The sequence below is a fragment of the Sciurus vulgaris genome (genome assembly GCF_902686455.1).
Source record: "Sciurus vulgaris genome assembly, chromosome: 12".
Taxonomy (NCBI): domain Eukaryota; kingdom Metazoa; phylum Chordata; class Mammalia; order Rodentia; family Sciuridae; genus Sciurus; species Sciurus vulgaris.
This window is the reverse complement of record NC_136473.1, coordinates 96,407,079-96,425,254: the sequence shown is the minus strand read 5'-3', so window position 1 is coordinate 96,425,254 and position 18,176 is coordinate 96,407,079. Positions and strand designations below refer to the sequence as shown.

Here is an 18,176-nt window from a genome sequence, read left to right as displayed (position 1 = left end):
GCAAGGAAAAACTGACTATCACACACATAAAGCATGTTCCTTGAGAGGGCCTTTATTCTTTCATGAGTTATTAATTTGAAGGAAAATATCTGAAAGTAATCATTTTGGAACTGGCTCACCATGCTTGCAGAGTTGAGGACAGGCTGATGCTGCTGTCCCTTGTTTCCTTGAATGTACGTTGGTTCTCATAAGGTCACCTGTCTTCCTAGTGCTCTTTGACCTCCACCATCTACTCAGACTTCCTCTTCCTCTTCTGTCTAAGAGTGTGCTGGGAGGTAGGCTTTCTCTCCTCTCTCCAAGTTCGGTACACTAAGTCACCTTCTGTCCTCTTTGTATATTCCAAACAGCTTCTGGAGCCAGATCTCCTAAAACGACATTTCTGACGCAGATGGTCTCTGCACTAGTATTTGAAGAGCTGTTGGGTCAGACACTAAAGACTGGTCTAGAGATTTGCCAGTGTAGTTAAGAATGACTGAAAACCAGAGTCCATGAAAGAAATCAAGTAAAGGGCCACAACAGAAGAGAAAAAGCAGAATTGATACCTAAGAAACACAAGTTTGTAAACCTAACAAAATGTCAGTTGGCAGGAGTCACACTTAGGGTTCATGTCTACATGGAAAATCATCAGAGAGAAGGTGAGCAGGCTGGAAAACATCTGGTTTAATGTGAAAAGAAAGAGAAACAGAAGCTTAGTCATTGAAAAGGTTTGTTAAAATTTGTCAAATGGGATGGCAAACATAAAACAATTTTGGGTACCCATCACAGAATAGAGGAGAAATAGAGTAGTAGCTTAAAGCTAATATGAGCTTAATTGATCTGGATAATGGTTTACCTCCCTTAAGGAGATGAAGTGATAAATTGAGCTCCTACTATTAATTTTGATGGAGCTGGAAGAAATGGTTGACTATGTGCATGTGATTGGAATCAGCACCGAGAGCTGGCATGTTATTTGGAACTCCTGAAAGCCTTGTCACGTTAGTGCATGAGGCTCCACACTTGACTCTGTCCTCTTCAAAACTCATATTAATAACTTCAGTGATAATTGGAGATGTTAAAATAAAGTGGTTAATGAAAGACTTCAAAAAGACTTTGGAGATTTAAAGGACATGTTAATATAATATGAAAAACTACATATGACATAGGTGTGAAAGATTGATTTAGAGACAGCATACACTGAAATACTTGAACATTATTTGGATTTTTGCAATTACTGTAGATATGATAATTGAGTTTCCTAAAAGGGGTAATCAATCATGGAAGTCAGTAATAGAAATGAATCTACATCATGTACCACCATAGAAATGAAAAGTTGTACCCCATTTGTGTACAGAGAATCAAAATGCAGTATGTAAAAATAAAAAGAATTAACAAAACAGATTTAATGATACTGGAATGAATAAAATTAAGTGCTTATAAGGTAAGATTTTATTTGTCACATTTTATAGAGCAATTTATATACATAATAAATTACTTCAAAGTAAAAAAAAAAAGACAGAAATTATAGTATGAGGAATAGGAGAGAAATCAGCCCTGTGATACTATATATCTCTGAATGCTTCAAAAGTATCATGTCCAGTTCTGGTACTATATATTTTAAAAGGTAGTGGCAAATCTACTGGGAAGTGATCGTCACTGAAAGTACTTCAGTTACTAACTTATTTGACCACCTCTATGGCTACTTTCGAAGTTAGGGTTTGTTTTAATCCCAGTCTTTATTAATGGATAACACATTCAGCAAATGTGGTATTACAGTTGTTCTCCAAAACCTTTCAATCCTAAAATACTCTGCATTTCAGTTGTTTAATATTTTCCTTTATTATAAAAAGATCTTAGATACTGTCATTCTTCTCAATCATAGCAAAAAGTGTTTCCAACAGCTGAAGTAAGGGGGCAGAGTCTCCAGGACTAGAAGACCAAGATCATGAGGAGAGGAACATTCTCACAAAACTTTCCAGGGAGGGGTTCTGTCTATTATAAAAGGCAGGAGCCCTCAGTAGGTGGTCTTTTTTGATCATCAAAGTTTCATAATTCTGGAAGTTTTTATTCTCCAAGCTATGAAATTATATCTGAACCTCAAATATTTGCCAAATGAAACAGATGTTTCCACAAACAAATGATTATTTGGGATCTAATAGCTTAAGCATTCATTTCATCTGCACATAATTATTTCCTAGGGGGAAAAAAAAATCAACCAAGGTGAAGCAGAATGTTGTTAAAAGGAGGCACTTCAAATTTGGTTCCTACATGGTCAATTAATGCTCGCAAGTTGTTGAGCTCAGATGTTATCTTTCTAAACACTTGGAGTCCTCAGATCTGTATATTGGGAAGGATCATGATAATACCTCACAGTCATGGGGTTGTTTGCAGATTAAATGGAAGACTGTGCATGAAAATCTTAGCTTGGTGCCTGGCCCCAGTCAGCATCTGTAAATGGTAGCATAAAGAGTATTTTGGCAAAACATGTGTTTGGCTTCTGGCCCTTCTCACTGCACTATTTAAACAAATATATCTAAAGCTTTGCTGCCTTTACTGTTGGCCAGGAACCCTCTTGGGTCTGTATTAGTTGTCTGGTAAAAACGTTAGTAAAGCACCCCCTTATTTTTATTTTATTTTTTTTTTTAAGTATTTGCTTGGCTAACATCTGCTAACACCCACTCAAGAAAGGTTTCTCTGTCATTTCTGTTTTGTTTAATAGCTCACTTGTGGCCTAAAGGAGACTTAGGAAACTTTTTTGTTTTTATTTTTTAATGTGTAAGTTCAGTTCAGGACTCTACATACTATACTCTATAGAGATTGGTATGGATGGCTTTTTCATAGTTTTGATGCATAGGGAGGATTAACTCAACTAAAATCACTTTTAGGTCAGTTATATATTAATTCAATTCAATTTGAAAGTCAACTCATGCTCCGAGTGATTAAAGGAATAGGCAGAATCTAGCACGTGATGCATTAGGAAAAAGGTATTGTGGTTTTGGCACGATGTGTTCATGCAGGTTTTGGAAGAAGGAAAAAAGCAAACCAAAACAGTAAGTTGAATGGAATTTGCCCTTTGCCTGGGGAATGTAGACATCTTATTATTGATATAAGATGTTGTTACCTGACCAGTGATTTATCTAGAGTCATTCCTAATTTCTTCCAAATTTACAACTGTCCACTTAAAAGCTAGCAGGGAATGGTGGAATTTATGTTGTATTTACTTTTTGTCCAAAAATGAGGCATTTCTCATATTCATTGTATGAACTTACACTGGAATGCTCTGGCTGACAATTGAAGCAATGAAGCATCACAGACTTTTGTAGGCAGGATTGTAATTTCTCTGACAAACATTCCCCTCGAGAACTCAGCGGATATTGAGACCACTTGTTTCATGTCAGTCCCATGTGATGATCCCACGCTCCCGCAAAGTGTCCCTATACCAGGTCTTCGGTCTTCAGCTTTACTTCTGCAATCACTGGACTGAAAAAGTAAAAAAATAAAGTAAGTCACTGGACTGAAAACTTCAAGTGACTCTACATTTCCAAAGCACATGTTTTCAGTTGGTGGCCGCCTTGGGGACCTCTGAAATTGTCTGCTAAGGTAACATCTTTATGTTCGCTCAGTTTGGCCCAGAAGACTTAACATAAGTATTTTGATAAAAACAAGTCTCAGCAATAATTTTTATCTCATTTTCTTTTTGAAGCAGGAATTTTGAATTTTTAAATTGATTTTTAATATATATTTATTTTAATTGACCCATAGTAATTTAACATTTGTGATGTACAGTGTGACATTTCCACACATGTATGCAATATGTAGTGATCAGATTGGGGCAACTGGCGTATCTCTCACTTCATGCACATGATTTCTTTGAGTTGGGATCATTCAAAATCCTCTCTACTAGCTATTCTGAAATATTTAATTGTTGTCAACCACAGTGATCCTGCTGTGTCAGAGAGCATTAAAAGTCTCTCTTCCTATCCAGGTGCACCCTAAATCCACTGTCCATTCTCTCTCCATCCATCCCTCCCTTGCATTCTCAGGCTGATATCCACTAATCTGTTCCCCGCTTCTTTAAAATCTGCTTTTTAGCTTCCATATATAAGTGAGGACCTGCAGTATTTTTAAAATTTTTTAAAATTTTTCAATTTATTTTTTAATTTGTCCTTTATGTATATATACATGACAGTAGAGTACATTTTGACGTATTATATATACATGGAGTATAACTTATTCTAATTAGGATCCCATTCTTGTGGTTGTACATGATGTGGAGTTTCACTGGTGGTGTATTCATATACAAACACAGGAAAGTTACGTCTGATTCATTTTTTACTATCTTTCCTACTCCCATTCCCACTCCCTTTCCTTCATTCCCCTTTGTCTAATCCAATCAACTTCTATTCTTCCATCCCCACCCCCCTTGTTGTGTGTTAGCATCCACTTATCAGAGAGAACATTTGATCTTTGGTTTTTTGGGATTGGCTTATTTCACTTAGCATGAAAGTCTCCAGATCCATTCATTTACCAGCAAAAGTCATAAAGTCACTTTTTATGGCTGAGTAATATTCCATTGTATATTTATATATACCACATTTTCTTTATCCATTCATCTGTTGAAGGGCTCCTAGGTTTGTTCCATTGCTTTGCTATTGTGATTGGAGTTGCTACAAACATTAATGTGATTGCACACTATAATATGCTGATTTTAAGTTCTTTGTATATATACCAAAGAGTGGGATAAGTAGGTCAAATGGTGATTCCATTCCAAATTTTCTGAGGAATCTCCTTACTGCTTTCTCAAGAGTTGGCACCAATTTGCAGTCTCACCAGCAGTGTGGGACATGCAGTATTTGTCTTTCAGTGCCTGACTTGTATTACTTAACATAATGTCTTCCAGTTCAGAGTTGCTGCAAATGACAGGATTTCATTCTATTTAATGTTGAATACTGTTACATTGTGAACACATACCCCATTTTCCTTATCTATTAATCCATCAATGGAAACCTATAGTGATTCTATATCTTTCTTATTGTGAGCTGCTATAATAAACATGCAAGTGCAGATGACTCTTCAATACACAGATTTCATTTCCTTTGGATACTTTCCAAGTAGTGGGCTCGCTGTATCATATAGTAGCTCTATTTTTAGTTTTTTGAGGAACCTCCATACTTTATCCATAATGTCTGTACTAATTTACATCCCCCCACACAGTTGATGAGTTTTCCTTTCTCAGCATCCTCAGCAGCATTTTTTTTTCTTTCTGATAATAGTCATTCTAACAGGAGTAAAATTATATCTTATTGTAGTTTTGACTTGTATTTTTCTGACTAAGAATGTTAGGCATTTTTTTCATATAGTTGTTGACCATCTGTACATCCTTTTTTGAGATATATGTTCAGGTCTTCTACCTGTTTTTAAAATTGGATGATTTTTATTTTTTTTATTGAGGGGTTTGAATTCCTTATATATTATGGAAATCAATGCCTTGTTGGATGAATTGTTCCTAAGTACTTTCTCCTGTTCTGTAAGTCATCTCTTCATTCTGTTGATGGTTTCTCACTCCTTAGAGAAGCCTTTATTGAAATTGGAGTACTGAAGTCTCCAACATTTATTGTTGACTTGTCTGGTTCTCTCTTTGAATATGTCATTTTTTTGTTTAATGTATGCTGGGACTCTGTTGTTATATACATATACATTTATAACTGGTATGCCCCCTTGCTGAATTGTCTCTGTGACATTAAAAAATATCCTATTTTGTTGCTTTTAAGTATCTGTGAATCTAAACCATTTCTCTTGCAGACAACATAAAATTGGATCATGTTTATTTTTTTATCCATTATGCCAGTGTCTTCCCTTTGATTGGAGTACTTAATCCATTTATATTCAGTATAATTGTTGATATGGTAGGATTTGACCTGTCATTTGTTATGTAGTTTTATGTCTTAAGCAATTCATTTGTTTTTCTGTTCCTTCCATGCTAACTTTTTATGGTAAATAAGCCTACTGTTGTGTACCATTCTATTTGCCTTATTTCTTTTGCTATTTTTTGATTTAATTTTAGTGGTTGTTCTAAGGATCAGAATTAGCATCTGAATAATAATATAGGTTTCAATTAATATAAAATTTTCAACAATATATAAAAAAGTTTTTCCTCTTTCTTCTCCACCCTTTTATGCTATATTGTTATACAAATTGTCTTTTTTCTTCATCTCTTCATCACTACAAATTTATAATTAGTGATTTATGCTATTGTCTTTTAAATCAAGAGAAAAAAGCAAAATATATATATATATTTTACTGCCTTATATAGTTGTTCATATAGTTACCTTGGTCAGTGTTCCTTACCTCTTCTTGTATGTTAGTTATTGTTTCATTTCAGCCTGGCAGACTTCCTTTAGTATTTCTTTTAGGACATGAGCTACCAATGAATACTTTCAGCATTTTGTTTTTGGCAATGTATTAATTTCTTTATTTATTTTTAAAGGATAGATTTGCTGGTTATAGAATTCTTATTTGATAGTCATTTTCTTTCATGTTTTTTGATGAGGTCCTCATTGAGTATGCTTGCACATTATATATTATTTCTCCATTGTTGCTTTTAAGATTTTCTTCATCTTTGGTTTTGAACAGTTTGATTCTGAGTTTGATTCTGATATCTTTGTGTGGATTTTTTTTTTTTTTTTTTTTTTTAGTTTTTCCAACTGGGAGTTTTTTTAACAAATATGTGGATTAACCCTATATACATGTATGATTACACTGCTGGTGTGACTCAGCACTACGTACAACCAGAGGAATGAGAAGTTATTTTCCATTTGTGTACAATGTGTCAAAATGCATTCTACTGTCATGTATCACCAACTAGAACAAATTAAAAATTTTTAAGAATATGTGGATTAATAGGTTTTTTCAAATTTAGAAAAATTTCAACTATTATTTGTTTATTGCTTCTGTACCTTTCTGTGTCTTCTCTTCTTCAGAACCCCCATTATACTTGATGGTGTCCGTAGTCTCAAAGAATCTGCTCACTTTTCTTGATTATTTTTCCTAAATGCTTCTGAAATTGGATAATCTCAATTGACCTCTCTTTAAATGCACTGATTCTGCTGGACATGGTGGGGCATGCCTGTAATCCCTGTAACTCAGAAGGTTGAAACAGGAGGATCCAAGTTCAAGACCAGCCTCAGTATCTTAAGCAACTTGGAAACACTGTGTCTCAAAATTAAAAAAAAAAAAAAAAAAAAAAAAAAGGGCTGGGGATGTGGCATGGTAGTAAAGTGCCCCTGGGTTAATCTCCAGCACCAAAAAAATAAATAAATAAAATAAATTCACTGATTCTGCCTTCTTCCTGATCAAATAGGCTATTGAGTCTAGGATTTCCATTTGGCTCTTTTAAAAATGACTTTAAAATAATTCCATCTCTTGATTTATACTCTAGTCAGACATTATTCTCATACTTTCATTGAATTCTTTAGTCATGGTTTATGTAATTCTTGGAACATATTTAAAATAGATAATTTAAAGTCTATTAAGTCCAGTGTCTAAGCTTCCTTATGGACAGTTTCTATTATTTTTCTGTGTATGTCATTTTCCCTTTTTCCTTTATGTATCTCATTTTTGTCCTTATTGAAAAACACAAATTTTAAATGACATAATATGTCAATTCCCAGTCATACCTTCCTGTTTTGCCATGGTTTTTATTGTCATGGTTGCTTCTGGTCTCTGTTGTTGCTTCTTATTTATTTAGTGATTAGAGAGAATATAAGCATCCTCCATCCTAATCCTGGAACCTGTTAATATGTGAGTCTGCATCTTCAAAGAATTTAAGGTGGCCAGTGGAGTTAAGATTGTTAGTCAGCTGACCTTAAAGTAGTGAGATTATCTTAATTATCTGGATGAACCCGATGTAATCATAAGGATCCTTAAAAGTGGAAGAGGGAAGCAGAATGTCAGAGTGATATGTCCCTTGACACTCCCCATCACTGTACTAGATTTGAAGATGAAGAAAGTGACCTTGAGTCAAGGCCTATAGAAGTTGAAAAGGGCCAAGAAACAGATTCTCCTCTAGAAACTCCAAAAAGGAATTCAACTCAGCACCTTGATTTTAACCCAATGAAGCTCTGTTGGACTTCAGACCTACTATAAGTTTTTATCATTTAAGCTATCAAGGTTGAGGTATTTGTAATAGCAACAACAGAAACTAATATGGTGGCCTCTCCACTCAAGTTCTATAAAGTTTGTTTCAATGGACTTTAAAATGCCCTTGAGGAAAGGTTGTTTGCACTGAGAGAATTTTTAAGTCTGGTTACATAAAGACAAATCCTACAAATGAGGATTCTCAAAAAGGGGACCAAATAGATCAACAGATCACAGTTATCTCAGAACAGTGCTTTTAGGCAGCCTGAATCCTATTCTATTCTATTTACCATCAGCATTTTTCCACTGTGATTATGGAACCCTTTGTTTTCAAGTTTGGCTGAGCTGGGGTGGAGCTGATGGGCATGGGGTGAGTTAAAGTGCCACAGAGCTCACTGTTCTTGGTGAGGTTTAGCTCTTTTCTTTTTCCTTAAATAAGCAACTTATTGGATTGGTGAAAAAGTTAATTTTAACAATTTTTCCAGCGATCTTGCTTCCTTAATGGAAGGGTGAATTTTTCAAGACCTTACTCTGTCATTCTTGATGAAATTCAGCCTTTTATTTTGTAAATTCTCTCATGAAGTGAGAAATAGCAAACCCACTCTGTCGATCTTGTTTTTCTTATTCCCACCATAATGTTTCATTTCTCAGCGATGTCTGTGAAAACTGCCAATGAACCCTTCAGCCCAGAGGCTTCAAGTGAATATATAAATAATTGTTTTGAAGGAATGTGCCATGGGCAGGTTATCTCTCCCTTTATAGTTGAAAAAGTCAGCCAGACAAATTTAAAGGTTAATTTGTCCTTGGATACTCTTTTTGTGATCAAAATTCAGTGATAAACCGGGCACAGTAGTGCTCACCTATAATCCCAGCAGTTGGGGAGGCTGAGGCAGTAGGATCTCAAGTTCAAAGCCAGCCTCAGCAAAAACAAGGCACTAAGCAACTCAATGAGACCCTGTCTCTAAATAAAGTACAAAATAAGGCTGGGAATGTGGCTCAGTGGTCAAGTGCCCCTGCATTCAATCCCTGGTACCCCCACCCCTCAAAAACAATTCAGCGTATAAAACAGAAACATTTTAGGCACTTCAACAGGAAGGGTTAATATATGGAATTAATTGTATATAAAAGGAATTGCAGGAGCAAAGGAGGATGTGTTGTAGGGTGAGTCTTCAGGAACAACTTTCAAGTGAATAAGAGATCTGACCTACACAAACATCCACATCTGAGGACAGACTTTGTTAAACTAGTCAAAAAACAACTTCGAATCTTATTGTGCTTTTGTTTGTTTTCTTTGGTCTTGTTTTCTACTTTTATTTTTATTATTTCTTTATTCCTAGCCTCTTTTGGTTTATTATTAGTCTTTTGCTAGATTCTGCATTGAATACTTAAAAAACACTTATTCATTTTCAAAATATGTTAATTAGAGTTTATGATTTCCTGTACATACTGTACAACTTTGGTGAAATCCTATGTTAATCAGTTTCACCCTAATTTATGTTTTTTGAGCTTATACTTTTATTTTGTATTTTATCTTTAGTGAGGATGTATCCTATGTACATAGCTTTCGTTATTGATTTCTATTTCTTTATTATTATAGTTTTATTTTATGTGGTTGTGAAATACTGATATTTTTGTAGTATAATAGTCTGTTTTGAAAATATTCCATTGGCATTTGAAAAGAATATATAGTCTCTTTGGTAACAACGGATACACACAAACATGCACACACAATCTGAATGGGTAATTTTATTTTTCAAATCCTTTATGACTTTAGTTGTTTCATTATTTAGTTTCTGAAGAAGGCATATTGAATTAATCTTCCTTGCTTTTTAGCAATCTTTATTTTGTTATTCAATGCATAAAACATTGCCATTAGAAAGGATTACTTATGAATTGTAACATTTTAATCGTATAAAGCACATTATCATTTTTAAAATTTTTGTTTTGTATATCAGTCCATCAGAAATTGATGTCAAATTGTTATCTGGGTGTATCTTTGCTCACCTTTTCACTAAAATTCTTTTGTGCTTTTTATCTACATGGATTTTTTTGATTTAAAAAATTGTTGACCCATAAGAGTTTTAAAAAATATAATTTAAAAAAAAGGTTCAAAAGTATACTGAACAAGAAAATGAATTCATTCTTGTTTATACTATTGATTTATATATTTCATTTTATTTCCAACATCTTATTTAATTCCCATCATTTACTGATTTTAAAAGTATTCATTTAATGTCCTTTTACTGCACTTCTAATCTACAGCCCAAAATATTTTCTTATTTGAACACAGAGAAATGTATAATCCAGAAAACCTATTAAGATTTTTTCCATCCTGTTCTTCAATTCTACTTAATAGTATATTTTATTTTATTTCAAATACATCAGTGTATATATGAGAGTAAGAAAGGAAGAAATAAAATTATAATTCACAGAGCAAGCACTTCAGTATAAATATCTGACTGACATTAATTATCTCATTGGACCTCTTGCAGAACCTCCCAGCTTAGAAGATGCCGGGAAGATGCTGAATGAGACGGTGGTGGTCAACAACCCCATTCAGCTGGAGTGTGAGGCCTCTGGGAATCCTTTGCCTGGTATGTTGACTTTTGAATACGGTAATTTATTAACATTTTAAGGTTTCTGGGAATGACTGAAATTGTTTATGAACATAGTATACTAATTTCTAATTACTAATAAAAAAGATTATAGAATACATTTCAAGAGTAAAACACTGCTAAAAATGTCATATAAATGATATTTTTGAATTTCATTGCTTTTAACTGCTTCAAATAATTGATCCACTTAATGTGGAGATATGTGAATCATCTTGTCCATATTGTAGCTGCAAAACCCACAATTGAGTTTTATGTACATTTATGTTGAAAAGTGTATTTTTAGTTTTTAAAACTATCTTAGCAAAGCTTGACCAAATTGATTCTTAATCACAGTCATTCTAACGAGGCTATGGTTTTATTTTGTATATTCCCATCACTGATAGGCTTTTCATATGAATCAATAGCAATATAAAATTTTGAAGCCAATACTATGTATGACGTGTGATTTTGATTAGAACTTTAGACAAAACTTTATAGGAAACACACAGCAAAAAGAAATAGAAGAGGTTTAAACTTTTCTATCAAACAATATTGATATATTAGAGACAATATAAAGAATATCTATTTGTTAACATTTCAGAACTCATATTGATTTTTGATGTTTTTCCTAACATTCTCTTAAAAATCAACCCTAAAAAGATGTTTATTTAAATAGATTAAGCTCACACCATAGGCATAAGAGTAAAGTAAGTGTGGTTACTTAAATTAAGTTCCAACTTTGTGTATTGAATTTTTAAAAAAATTTACACAGATCTTCTTCTCCCTTGCCCCTTTTAGTTATCACATGGTACAAAGATAATCGTCCACTCTCAGGTTCCACGAGCATCACTTTCTTGAACAGAGGGCAAATCATCAATATTGAAAGTGCCCAGATCTCAGATGCAGGCATATATAAATGTGTGGCCATCAACTCTGCTGGAGCTACAGAATTATTTTATAGTCTACAAGTTCACGGTAAGTACCCAGGCTAAGTAAGCATTATGTAAAATTCTAGAGTAAATATTTAGTGAATGGTGTTATTTTATTTTCTATTTAAGGGCCCAGTGTTCTAAAACCAATTAACATTCTTATTCTTGATTCCTATTAAAATGCTCAATTTTCAGGGCTGGGGTTGTGACTCAGGGGTAGAGCGCTTGCCTAGCACGTGTGAGGCCCTGGGTTCTATCCTCAGCACCACATAAAAAATAAGTAAAATAAACCCCGCATTAAAAAAAAAAGCTCAGCTTTCACATGCTGCTCAACTTGTTTTAGATGAGATATTGAAATAGTCACTGATGTGTTTATCAGCTAGCAATAATTCCACCTGTAAGTCTACCCTAACACAATCATTAGCATTAAAGAAATGTTTCCGAGTTATCATCTCTAATAAGGCTTTTCAAGAGACGTTGGCAATTAACACACTATAGTGGGTACATACACACACACACACACACACACACACACACACCTGGAGATAAAGAAATAGAAATCCACTCTATCTTTAAAGAGCTGCCACACAAACTAATGAAACTTCCTTTTCTTCATCTGTAAGATGGAATTATGGATACTTGCCCTACTTACCTTAGAGAATGACTGACGATTATATTTCAAATAACAGATGTGGAAGAACTTACCAAAAACAAACATTCAAACAAAGCAAAAAAAATCAACCTGTAAGAAGACATTAGTATGGATATTATGTATGGTCTCCATCATCTTCTCATGACATACCCTGTGTTGTTAACATACTTTTATTTTTTCAGTTCCTCCATCAATTTCTGGCAGCAATAATATGGTGGCGGTGGTGGTTAACAATCCGGTGAGGCTGGAATGTGAAGCCAGAGGTATCCCTGCCCCCAGTCTGACCTGGTTGAAAGATGGGAGCCCTGTCTCTAGTTTCACTGATGGAATCCAGGTACCCTCTTTCATTTATTTAGATAAACCTACCACCCACTTATTTATTCAAGACAGGGAATACAAACATGTGAAGCTGTTGAAGACTTTTAGGGAAACAAGATTAACAAATGTTATTTTAAAAAATTACACGTAAGCATCCATAAGTACCATGGACACACAATTGAGATTTCTAAGCAATTTGTTGAAAGCTCAGTATTTCCTTGAGTTCCCCTGCCTCCCATGTAAGTATTATATTTTGTCCATTTGTTTTAGATACCTGTTCTTTTGTATCTGTCCCCACTTCCTGCTCCTAGCACAATGACTGTTCGTCAACAACAAAAACAGGAATTTTCCAGTAGAGTTTGTATTTAAATATCTAGAAATAGTAACAAATCTGAGAAACAAATAGAATATGTATACTTCTATATAAGCATCAAAGAATAAAATCAGAAAAATTATAATGGAAAAATGAGAAACACTTTGAGTCTTAGAAAAAAATAATGCATTAACCTAATGTTAAAAATGCAGAAACCCATATACAGGCATTCCTTCATTTGTGCTTCATGCTATTTTCCTTTACAGATATTACAATTTTTACAGATTGAGGGTTTTTGTCAACCTTGCATTGAGCAAGTCAATCAGCACCATTTTTTTCCAACAGCGCAAATGATAATTGCATTTTTTTACCAATGAAGTATTTTTTAAGTAAGATACATACATTGTGTTTTAAACTTACTGCTGTTTCACATGTAATAGACTATAGGACAGTGTGACATAACTTTTAAGCATGGGAGAACCAAAAAATTTGTAGGAGTTGCTTTATTACCATATTTTTTTTACTGCAGTGGAAGCAAACCCAAAACATCTCTAAGGTATGTCTCTATCTAATTTAAAGTCTAATTCTTATTTTGCCTAACAGAGAACTTGTTCTCTTAACCTTCATTTCTTCTGATATTTTTAAAAAATCTTAACCTTTCAGAATTTGGAATCGTTAGAAGATCCGGAATTAATGTCAATATTTAGGGAAACCACTGATCCAAGGGATAAAAGCACACGGAATAGGGAGAATTTGTTTGGGCTATGACTCTGTTCTTTATTTATTTACATATGGTGCTGATAATCGAACCCAACGCCTCATGCATGCACTGATCCACAAGTCCAGCCCCATGACTTTGTTCTTGATCATAACTTTTAACTTTTTACATGTTTCTGAAAGAAAAATAAGGAGAGTAGCTTTTCTTTTTTCCACTTCTCTTCTTTGCCCCCTGTGGCTTATTCTCTCTCTCTCTCTCCCTCCCTCTCTCTCTCTCTCTCTCTCTGATAATTATGGACGAACTTTGACTTGTTCTTTGTGCTATACATTGACCTGCTTTCAGTGGTTATTATCCAGTTTGGTTCTTATCTCTCAGATTTTTCCACTGAGAAGATAAGAAGGGGATTATATTGCCCACTTTAGAACATCCAAGTGAAAATTCTTCTAGTGACAAATGCCCCATCAGCAGCCTTTGAAAACAAGAGGGAAAAGACACCTTCCATTTTCATGAGGCACGTTGGTTATTTAGCTTTCTTTTCCTTGGCAGGTTCTCTCTGGTGGTCGCATCTTAGCATTGACCAGCGCACAAATAAGTGACACAGGGCGATACACCTGTGTGGCAGTGAACGCTGCTGGGGAGAAGCAAAGAGATATTGACCTCAGAGTACATGGTGAGACCTGCTACTAATTATGTCTGCTCTGGTATAGATGTGTTTGGCTCTTGAGCTCAAGGAGGAAGTTAAGGGAAATTGTTGAGAATAATGAACTATGAACAAAGGAATTATAGTACCCGATGGATCCTAATCAAATTCACTTTCTCTTTTATATTTGACTTTAATATATCCTTTTTAAAGTTCCAGGATGTTAAAATGTGCACATCCATCCTTACTAGTGGTTTTGTAGAGTGCTCTGAAGAACACGACCATGGGTATCAGCTCTGCAATTGTAAAGGCGTTGTCTTCTCACTAAAGCGAATACCTGCCCCGTAGTTCTTGTCATCCATTCTACACAAAGTCATTATTATTTTAAATTATATGTACAGTCACTGTATTTTGTAACCAATACTATGTCTATGAATTCAAAACAATTTGGGAAGCCAAAGTTAAACAAAATTCAGGTGTTTTACCTATCCACAGTGTGGTCATGTGGATAAGAAGGGAATGCCTGGTTCCATCACAACAGAAGACCTCCATTCACTGATGATGCCTGTCATTCCACATGTTGGTATATCGTTATATTTAGAACTGTTGCAGACTTCATTCAGTGTCTTATATGCATTGAATTCCTTGGTTCATGGAATAATGACATCTTCCATGGCCCCTTGGGTAGTATCTGCTTAATACAGGTCTAAAGTCTTGCTTCCCTCCAAATAACTCACTTTTATTGGAAATGTGTGTATGTGTGTGTGTGTGTGTGTGTGTGTGTGTGTGTGTGTATCTCCAGATCATGAGGATCATGTTGACTTTTCTTTGTAAATTTGACAAAAACAAATGTATCACAAATAACTTCTATATTAATCACATACATTTTTAGTAAAAACAGTCTCTTCTTCCAACATTGATACCATATATTATTTGACATAAAAAAAAAAAAATCCTAGTTGGCATTAGTATACTACCAATATACTCTCTGTTGTCTTTCTTTTCTGTTGCTACTACAATTGACTTGGATCTGACTCCAGTCCCCAGATTTGCTTGTGTGTTTTAGGTAACAGGTTTATAATGCCCAATTCCAGGGATTCTAATTCATTCACTAAATAGGGTCACTGTTATGCTTTCTAAAAACTAGATGACTGTCTTTCTAAAATATCTTGAGAGAAAGATCATCAGGCTAAGTATGTGACATAATAGCTCCTCAGTCATTAGATGGCTTCACAGCAGTTTTGACTAGGTCTTAGTCAACAGTGAAAATCAAGATTCAACTCCTTCTATTTGTGCACTGGCTAATGTCAAGAGTGGGCCTGGGAGATGATGGAGAACTGTAATTTTCTAAGAGTTATGGAAACATTCATCACTATTCTTTATCATTTGGTAGGGTACTTCCATCCCATCTCTTTGGACTAAAAACTAGAATATTTCCTCTGATATAAAAATAAAATGACTGACTGTTATGTGTGTATGTTTGTGAATGCATATGTATATTTATCATTTGAAATATATATTCAGCAAACTACTAAAAACTATAAAATTAAGGCAGTGTTTTGGTTTGAAGTCAGTTTCCAACCTGTGCTCCATTAGCGTTCTTTCTATCCATTTTATTCTTATATTAGTATTCTCAGCAATCTTGAGTCTACTTGTAGCCTAATCAATGTTAATCTCCAGAGATAATTCCCCTTAGATTTATGTTCTAGAGTATGGGCATGGAAGGAGGAATACACAGTGTATAAAATAGCTCCCCCTATACACGAATAGTAATTCCTTAAAGAATTTCCTCCCAGCTATAAATTGTGAGACATTGAAATAAGAGACATTTTAAAAAAGATTTGCATTCTTATAACACCTCTTCTTTAAGCCTAAGCTCAGAAAACTTTCTTATAGGGCTCACAGTCTTCAGCATCTGAGCAAGTATAACCTGATGGCAATTCTGACTTTGGTAATTATATTCAGTAGGTATAAAGTGTAGAATGAGTAACAAGTCCAGAACATACCCTTTCCTAAGCAACATAACCACAAAGCAAGAGAGAAAACAGCTAAGGAACCTTGTTCTCGTCTCAGACTAAACAGAAAGTTGGAAATGAAAGACAGGACAGAAAAAAATACACGTGTTTCAGTAATGTATATGTTCTCAACTGTAATTAGATTGCTTTAAGTTTTTTAAACAAATGCTCCATTATTTTTGCAGTTTTAAAAATCTGTTTCCTTTTAAATTTGAATGAACTAATTTAGCTATAAAGAAGAGTAATAGAAGGAACAATATTTAGAAATAAATTAGCATTTTGCAATCTTTGATTGTTTCTGAGTTTCACTTCTACAGTCCTAAGGAAATCATGCTCTTTTGTAAATTCTACAAATAATGAAAGATAAACCATTTTATACAGCCATGATATTTTTTTTATCCAATAAGACCAAACTTGACCCCAAATTATTTCTAGGCTGTGAAATTGGCTATTCTATTTAGGGTTTCCTATGTTGAAAATTGTGAATGTATCCATTTTCTTGATATTTTAGAAAGTGACATTAATTATACTTATTTTATTAGGACTTTTATCTTATTCTTGAGCAGACTAAGTCACATACCTCCTATTCTAGTGTCTCATATATCAAAAACAATTCCACTGTTGTCCTGTCTGGTGGATTACTTTACCTTTGAGAGCTGGACCTGTTGCACACGATGAAATTTAGCAGAAGGAACATCTTACAAATGCTCCCCTGGCCTGTTTCAGCCACCGTCGGGTCATTTCTTCCTTTCATGTCCATTGCTTTGGGTTTAGCACAAGCCTGCACCCAGAAACCGGACATAAACGCTCCCTTTGGTTCATATCCCTTTCCCACTGAAGCACAGAGTAGCAGAGCAGCCTCATGGTTTCGGAAACACAAATGCTACCAGTCAAAATTGATTGCACTCATTCCTTGTCATCTGACCGCATGCTGGAGTATTAAGCATGGAACAATGGCTAATGGACTATAATAATATTCACCACAAAAATCTCATTTCTACCAAACACTTGGAAAGACCCTCAGTATTCATTTAAATATAACTTGGCCTTTCTTATGAAAACCAAACAGAACAAAAACAAATTTAACAACTACAAATATCATGAGATTCCTGCAACTCTGAATAGTTATGGGATTTAATGAAAAATGGCCAAGGAAATTCCCCTCTGTGATTTTTTTGGAGTGTCCCTTTATGACAGTTCTGATTTCATCATTAATTTCTCTTTCCAGTTAATTTCATGTACAGGTTTGAAAGAGTCCTTGATAGATTATGGAGCCCATTTTCCTGTTCTTGACAGAGCTGTGCAAAACCATCCAAGACAGGCTGGGCGGGGTGGTGCACGCCTGTAATCCCAGCAGCTCAGGAGGCTGGGGCAAGAGCATTGCAAGTTCAAAGCTAGCTGCAGCAATTTAATGAGGCCCTGAGCAACTCAGCGAGACCCTGTCTCTAATACAATAAAATACAAAAAAGGGCTGGGGATGTGGTTCTGTGGTTAAGCACCTCTGGGTTCAAGCCCCAGTACCAAAAAAAAAAAAAAAGAAAGAAAGAAAGAAAGAAAGAAAAACCATCTAAGACAATAGGTTGTTTACTCTTAATATACTCAAATGAAGGAGCTTCTTTGATTCCTTAAATTTATCCAAGAATGTATTTCATCTTCTGACAAGCTGTATAGCCAGAGAATTTCTAATTTTAATCACATTAAAATTTTAACTCATCTCCTCCTTTTATGTAGCTGGATATTTTACAGCTGCCATGGATTTAGCTTGTTCTTTATTGTGTCACTTATCCCCCGTGGGCTTTGTTCCATAGAATGATGGCAGGGCACCATGGAAAACAAGAAAAGAACACTAAACTTCAAGTTAGAAGGTTCTTTGCCATCAATTAGT

The 18,176-nt window shown here is 34.7% G+C and overlaps 1 protein-coding gene across 1 annotated transcript in view; it reads left to right on the top strand.

The window, feature by feature from the left end:
* The window catches only part of HMCN1 (hemicentin 1), a 410,617-nt gene that overhangs the window by 260,054 nt on the left and 132,387 nt on the right, over window positions 1-18,176 (top strand). The window contains exons 37-40 of the mRNA XM_079108039.1: window positions 10,605-10,706; window positions 11,505-11,681; window positions 12,470-12,621; window positions 14,183-14,306. Of these exons, the coding sequence (XP_078964165.1) occupies window positions 10,605-10,706; window positions 11,505-11,681; window positions 12,470-12,621; window positions 14,183-14,306 (555 nt within the window). The remainder of the gene's footprint in view (window positions 1-10,604; window positions 10,707-11,504; window positions 11,682-12,469; window positions 12,622-14,182; window positions 14,307-18,176) is intronic.